General features: G+C 39.5%; 1 protein-coding gene across 3 annotated transcripts; it reads left to right on the top strand.

Annotated features, from left to right (window-relative positions):
- Window positions 1-627: 627 nt before the first annotated feature.
- LOC308391444 (TOG array regulator of axonemal microtubules protein 2-like) lies at window positions 628-4,532 on the top strand. 3 transcript variants are annotated; one of them, XM_080908008.1, is made up of 6 exons: window positions 628-735; window positions 821-926; window positions 1,060-1,299; window positions 1,402-1,560; window positions 1,677-1,815; window positions 1,897-4,532. In XM_080908008.1, the coding sequence occupies exons 3-5, from the start codon at window positions 1,136-1,138 to the stop codon at window positions 1,804-1,806; spliced, it is 453 nt and encodes a 150-aa protein (XP_080764134.1). In that variant the 5' UTR covers window positions 628-735; window positions 821-926; window positions 1,060-1,135; the 3' UTR covers window positions 1,807-1,815; window positions 1,897-4,532. The 3 variants fall into 3 exon arrangements, with proteins under 3 accessions (XP_080764134.1, XP_080764133.1, XP_080764135.1); XM_080908007.1 differs by having other exon boundaries at window positions 1,677-4,532; XM_080908009.1 differs by having other exon boundaries at window positions 637-735; window positions 825-926; window positions 1,677-4,532.
- The last annotated feature ends 1,445 nt before the right edge of the window (window positions 4,533-5,977 follow it).

Here is a 5,977-nt window from a genome sequence, read left to right as displayed (position 1 = left end):
GTGAGAGATAAACCCTCCAACCAGAGTTTACACATTGCTAAAACACATTGAATGTTAAGGTGTTGCCATGGTAAAATATCTATAGAGGTCAAAAGTTTGACATTTCAGCTTCACTTTTTATCCAGCCTGTGATTTGGTTTTATTTGAATACAAATTTTGGTAAATGGTTAATTAAGACTGATTATGATGAATTGAAAACTTGAAAAATGTAATTAAATAAAAACACTTATAGACATACATGGTTTGCTCTCCCCTTTAAAGTGCACTTTAGTCTTGTTCATTTTCAGCTGCAAACAAACAGAAATGTGAGTAATAAATATTTCATGATCTAATCTGTGCAGACAAAGAAGTTGCTGGTGTTGTGAGGCTGGTGACAGCCCAACATATGTTTGAGGCATTGGAGCAAACAATTTTAAAAAATGTGGATGCCTCTCTGCCCCAAACTATTGCAGCTCGTTGGAGGCTAATTCCTTCCCGAGCTCCAGCTCCTCCTGGAGCTCCAGCCCCTGCTCGAACTCCAGCTCCTCCTCCAGCTCCAGCTCCTCCTCAAACTCCAGCTCCAGAACAAAGGAAACCTCGAAGGGTTGTTAGACACCCTCCAGAGGTGGACTTTAAAGGGCTTATCATGGGGTACCTCCTGTCAATTGACGAAAAGTTAGGGGAGGAGCTTCAGCCAGTCTCTGATCCTTCAGAGACTCTCCAGCTGAGCCTCAGCTTGCTGAGTCAGGACGACTGGTAAAATGATTTTCTACTGTTATCATTAATTATTTTCAATTTAATGTGAGGATGTGAGTTTTAAAACTATTTGATGTTCCTACAGGAAGAAAAAGAAAGAGGGGTTGCGATACATCCGCACCCTGGTGCGGCATCACCAAGAGGAGTTGGAGTTAAACCTCCGTAGAGTTTGCTTGGGGGTGACACAAGAGGTATACCAGCTGTTTTTCTCTACATCTGTCTTTATGCCACCCTCTTCTGTCCATGTTTGCAAGCGTGCCCTGTCTCATGCATCTTTGTAACAAGTTTGATTTCTAACTGCTGAAATTTCCTCTGATTCTTTAGATTAAAAACAATCGCTCTTGTGTCCTGTGCGGCACTGGACACCGTAATATATTTGTGTGTACACCTCAGAGAGAGGATGGACAAAGAAGCTGAATGGACCTGTGAGAGTTTACTCCAGGTGTTTGTAAGGGCAAATGCCAATATGCTCATTCAGCAGCATGCCAAGGAAGCTCTGACCGCTCTGGTTCACGGTTGCAGCCCGAGTCGCTTTCTAAACAGCCTGGTGACTATGGGTTTGAAGTAAGTTCACACCTGTGAAGAGTATCTGTGACCCCAGCATCACAATCAGATCAGGTGAAAATCAAACACACTGAGTGGATTTGTCTGTGTTTCCTTCCTCAGACATAAGAGCGTTCTCGTGAGAGCTGGTGCCGCACTGGGGCTCCTTATAATCAATAAATTCATGGAAGCAGAGAAAGTTCTGTCTGCAGGACGGATTTTCACCAAATGCTTCCTGTTGGCTGTCAGTGAACTGTGTCAGGATGCTTCCTCTGAAGTCAGGTCAGTGTGAACTTTTAACAATTATAGGCTGATATTTCTATTTTGACTTTCTTTTGATAAATTCTCTACATTTACTTAGAAACTAATGTGCTGATTAAAAATGCTTCTCTCTGCAGAGCTCATGGAAAGGCCATCCTAAAAGACCTGGTCAAACAGAGGAAATTCAGAAAGATGTGGGAAGAAAGCGTCTCGGATAAATCCCGCTGGGAGGTGGAAAGAAGACTCAGAGACGTATTTCAGAAATAACAGACACAGGTAAGCCACACAGCATACATGAGCAGCCTTCAAATTAATAAACCACTTTGAAGGCTGCTCATTTCTGTGTGGTATTTTCAGAAATTTCCCACATCACGTCTGCTTCAGGTAAGTATATATGTCATTTAAATATTTAATATAACATTCACAGTAATTAAATATTTAAAATGCACAAAAAACACTCACTTATCCACCAACCGGTCGAAGCAGATGGCCGCCCTCCCTGAGCCTGGTTCTGCCAGAGGTTTCTTCCTGTTAAAAGGGAGTTTTTCCTCTCCACGGTCGCTCATAGGGATCAATTGGGTACAATAACTTTGTTGCTTTTTGGTCCGTCACATTGACCAAAAAGCAACATGTTCTTAATAGAGTGGCAAGTGAGTGTTTTACATTTTCCATCTGTGAACGGTAGCTTCTACTGCTCATTTATTGATTTGGCACCAATTTGGCACAAAATAAAGAAAACTATAAACGACAACAAATGTTCTCGTCTTTCTTCAAGTCATTTTCAATAAACAAATTCAATAAATCAAATTGCATTCAGTTATTCTTGTATTTCCTCGCGTAATTAGTGGCTATCTAGTCAGTAGCCCAAAGTGCAATATGTTAGCTACTAATAATATCTTTGTATTGTTTTTCTTTGGACCGATGCTCACATCGATGCTTCTGTTTGTTGTTGTGGAAAAATAATTTAAACATCGAAACCAAACCGATTTTCTGAGATTTATTTTAAGAAATTTCAAACCTCTGCAAAGGGATCAATAAAGCCGTCGTGTGGATACAATCTTGTCTATTCAGTGGTTGGGAGTGAAGTTCTCACCTTCATGTAGGCACCAGCTTGATAATTAAGTGTGTCAGCAAGACCAGGTATTTAAGGAGCGGCTGTGGCAGCAGCCAAAGTAACTGCTGTTTCCCTTTCAAGCTTCCTAGTTTTTCCTGGAGTTCAGCCTTCAAGTTGATTCTTCCCTCCCTTAATTCAATTTACTTATTTGTAAGCTACATGTATGCTCACTAACAAAGCTAAATGAGCTAAAGCTAACGGTGCTCTTTAAATTTGAAGAAAATCCAGTTCACTTTCTTTTCTCATCAGTCCTCTCGATTGTGTCTTGTAGCAGGTTTTTGGCTTTAACACATCAAAGATCTGATGGGTTGAGTTGGCCATAAGGCTCGTCAAAGTTTAATAGTGGTGGCTTATTGGGAAAAACAGTCCTGACAAAGTCAATCAGCCCCTCCTCCCAAACATTAATGGATGATGCATGCATGAATACTCAGCAAACATCATCTATAAAAAAGGATCTGTATGTTCTGTATGTTCTGTATGTTCTGAATCACCATAAAGTTGCTAATAGCAAGAACACAACACAGCCGGGGGTCTGCCACTCTTTGTTTATTCAGATCTCTTTTCACACAATACTCTTGTTGCTTCTGAGCCTCTCGTTTTACTAAAGGTTATGATGGAGCAGCAAGACTGAACCAGTGGCTGGATAACATGAGGAGGAAGGAGTGGAGACCTGCACAAACATCATGTCTTTAAAGTGCTCGCTTTAAAACAGAATGCTTTCTAAGAGTGAAAGTTTAAGAAAATCTAACTGTAATATTTAACATGCCTACTCTCCTTTCCCCCTATTTGTACTAATTTAGGGAGCACAGCAGTTGCAGCCATTTTAAGGTTTGTTTTTTGTTTTTTCTCAGGCGAGGTCATCTGTCAGAGGGGCAAGAGGCAATATTTTGGTAAGTACTGACACAGAGGTAAGTGACTCTCCAGGTTTATTAAAGAAGGAATCAGAGTTTGGCAGTGCTGTTAAAAATTCAAAATGATTAAATTTAAAAAATAGAATTTCTTTCATTTCAATATTAGAAAACCAGACTGTTTATATTCAGTGTTATTTATGTCATTTAAATTTAAATGCTCATTTTTGTTTTGTGTGTGTTGTTGACGAGTATTAAGACTAAGACACAGATTATTTTCTGTCCCAAGGAAGGTCGATACGTTGGCCTTTAGCCAAAAGCAGACTCAATAAAAAAAGATATTTTCACGGGAATACAAAGTTTCGTTTGTTACAGGAATCTTAATCACATGAACGTGGGTGAGAAACACTGGCAAGGACTCCAGTGTAACAGAGGGAGAGCTTGGTTAATAATGGGCAGGACACACTGGGAGCAAAGGTGAAGCACAACAACAGATTTTGTTACTTGTCTATGAGCTCCTGGAGTAAACCAATGTGCCAGGTTGGGGAAGTTTCACTCTTGGTGTTTCTAATTTATATGCAATTGACTGAAGCATATACATATTGAATTATTCATAGGACTTTGTACAAAATATAAATGTCTTCCATGTGTTATATTGTGGTTTGATGTTTGCATATGTGGATGTTTTGTTCCTCGTTTGGTTTGCTTCCCCCAGACTTGGGCTATTCCAGATGCTCACCTGAATGATAGAGAATAAAAAGAAGCCAGTTGCTGTTACAGGGGTTGGGTTCTTTGGTGTGTTTTGGTGGGTACACTCATGCTTTCATTAATAAAGATTACTAGATGATAAATATTTTTGCAGCCTCGTGCCATTTTGTTTGAACCTATACGTGACTGCTGGCCAAACTGATATAAATAGTAAGTGAAGTAAATAAACTGCCTGTGGCTTCTCAGGAAGTCCTGCATTTGGGTCCTGTTATTCACTCAAACCTGACAATAACACATCACCCTGTTTTATCCACAACTGTAAATTTTCGGAGACATCCTGTTACATTTACTGAGATCAGCAACAGACTTGCTGAATTCAAACCTCAATAAAAATGTGAAAATGACTCAGCTTTTCCTTCTTTTGTTTTTACAGCATTATGGACTATAAGTTAAAGCAATTAATGATGCAGTGAATGATGGTCAAAGGGTTGATCTTTACACAGAGCACGTCTGTCCCTTTTTATTAGCCCATTACAATTATTCCCCCATCACTTTAAAAAGGCAACAAAACATGCATGAAACATTTCTTCAGAGATGTAATTCAGTTTTAATTATATAGCGCCAAATCAACACAACAGTCACTTCAAGGTGCTTTATATTGTAAGGTAAATACACTAAGTAATACAGAAAAAAAAAACCCCAACAATTGAATGATCCTCTTTGAGCAAGTACCTGGCAACAGTGGGAAATAAAAACTCCCTTTTAACAGGAAGAAAGCTCTGGGAGATCAAGGCTCAGGAAGGGGCAGCCATTTGCCACAACTGGTTAAGGGAGAGCGGAGCAGGACAAAGGAAACACACTGTGGAAGAGAGACAAGTTAGTGTCACAATCTAAATGTTGAAGTTGGTCGACATTTTCAGATCAGACTTATGGTCTTTAAGCCAAGTTTAAAATTTGTTTTGAATGTCCTTGGTGTAGTTATTGATGCCATTTCTTTTTATGACAATCTGTTCTTAAATTGTGTTTTATTTCTCACAAAAGTGAAAAGATTATGGAAGAAAGTCGAGCCAAAGAACAGAGCTGGCTCTTAGACTTTGAGTATAGGAGGCCCTCAGCAGAACTTTTAAAGAGAATAAGAAACACAGAAAACCGTAGATAAGGAGGTGTGCTCTGACAGTGCAGCGCAGCACCCAGAAAGCTATTTGGCATTGGCAGAGAAGACTTAGGAAGTTATTCAGGAGCAAAACCCTGGTACTCAACTTTGCTGCTCAAACCTCAAATATATTGATACTTTTACGCCAATATACAATTTATTTCCAAAATTGTTACAACAAAGAAATAAAAAACCAAACATAGATTTCATAACTTTTTATGCTAATTATTATTTCAATCACTACAAAACAGGCAGTTTTTGAAAATTCAGATGTAACTCTAACTACAGTCATGAATAAGCGAACATGAATGGAGACTATGTGCTGTGTTAAGACGTTCAAGCAGGGCTCTAGAGTGCGACCAATTTGGTCGCAAATACGACCAAATTTTTCAGTGGTGCGACTAAAAAGAAATATTTGGTTGCACCTGTGCGACCAACTGTTTGGGTAGCAAAAAATAAAAAATAAATCTGCAACCTTCCCTGTGGTCAACAACATACACACATTTTGCCCCTATCGTGGACTAAACCAATCAGAGATAGTAAGGGGCGGGACCTCTCTGATTCGCCGTGGTCCAGATGAAGGTGCAGGTGGAAGTGGGAGGAGTAGCTTGAATA

This window comes from Rhamphochromis sp. 'chilingali' (genome assembly GCF_963969265.1).
Source record: "Rhamphochromis sp. 'chilingali' genome assembly, contig: SCAFFOLD_127, whole genome shotgun sequence".
NCBI lineage: Eukaryota > Metazoa > Chordata > Actinopteri > Cichliformes > Cichlidae > Rhamphochromis > Rhamphochromis sp. 'chilingali'.
The sequence above is the reverse complement of the archived record's forward strand: the minus strand, read 5'-3'. Positions and strand labels throughout refer to the sequence as shown.

Bases quoted from the DNA above. Each gene is read 5' to 3' on its own strand.
- LOC308391444 (XM_080908008.1), top strand. From the start codon at position 1,136: ATGGACAAAGAAGCTGAATGGACCTGTGAGAGTTTACTCCAGGTGTTT. The intron at 1,300-1,401 runs GTAAGTTCACAC...TTCCTTCCTCAG, and splicing joins CTGGTGACTATGGGTTTGAA to ACATAAGAGCGTTCTCGTGA. The intron at 1,561-1,676 runs GTCAGTGTGAAC...TTCTCTCTGCAG, and splicing joins GATGCTTCCTCTGAAGTCAG to AGCTCATGGAAAGGCCATCC.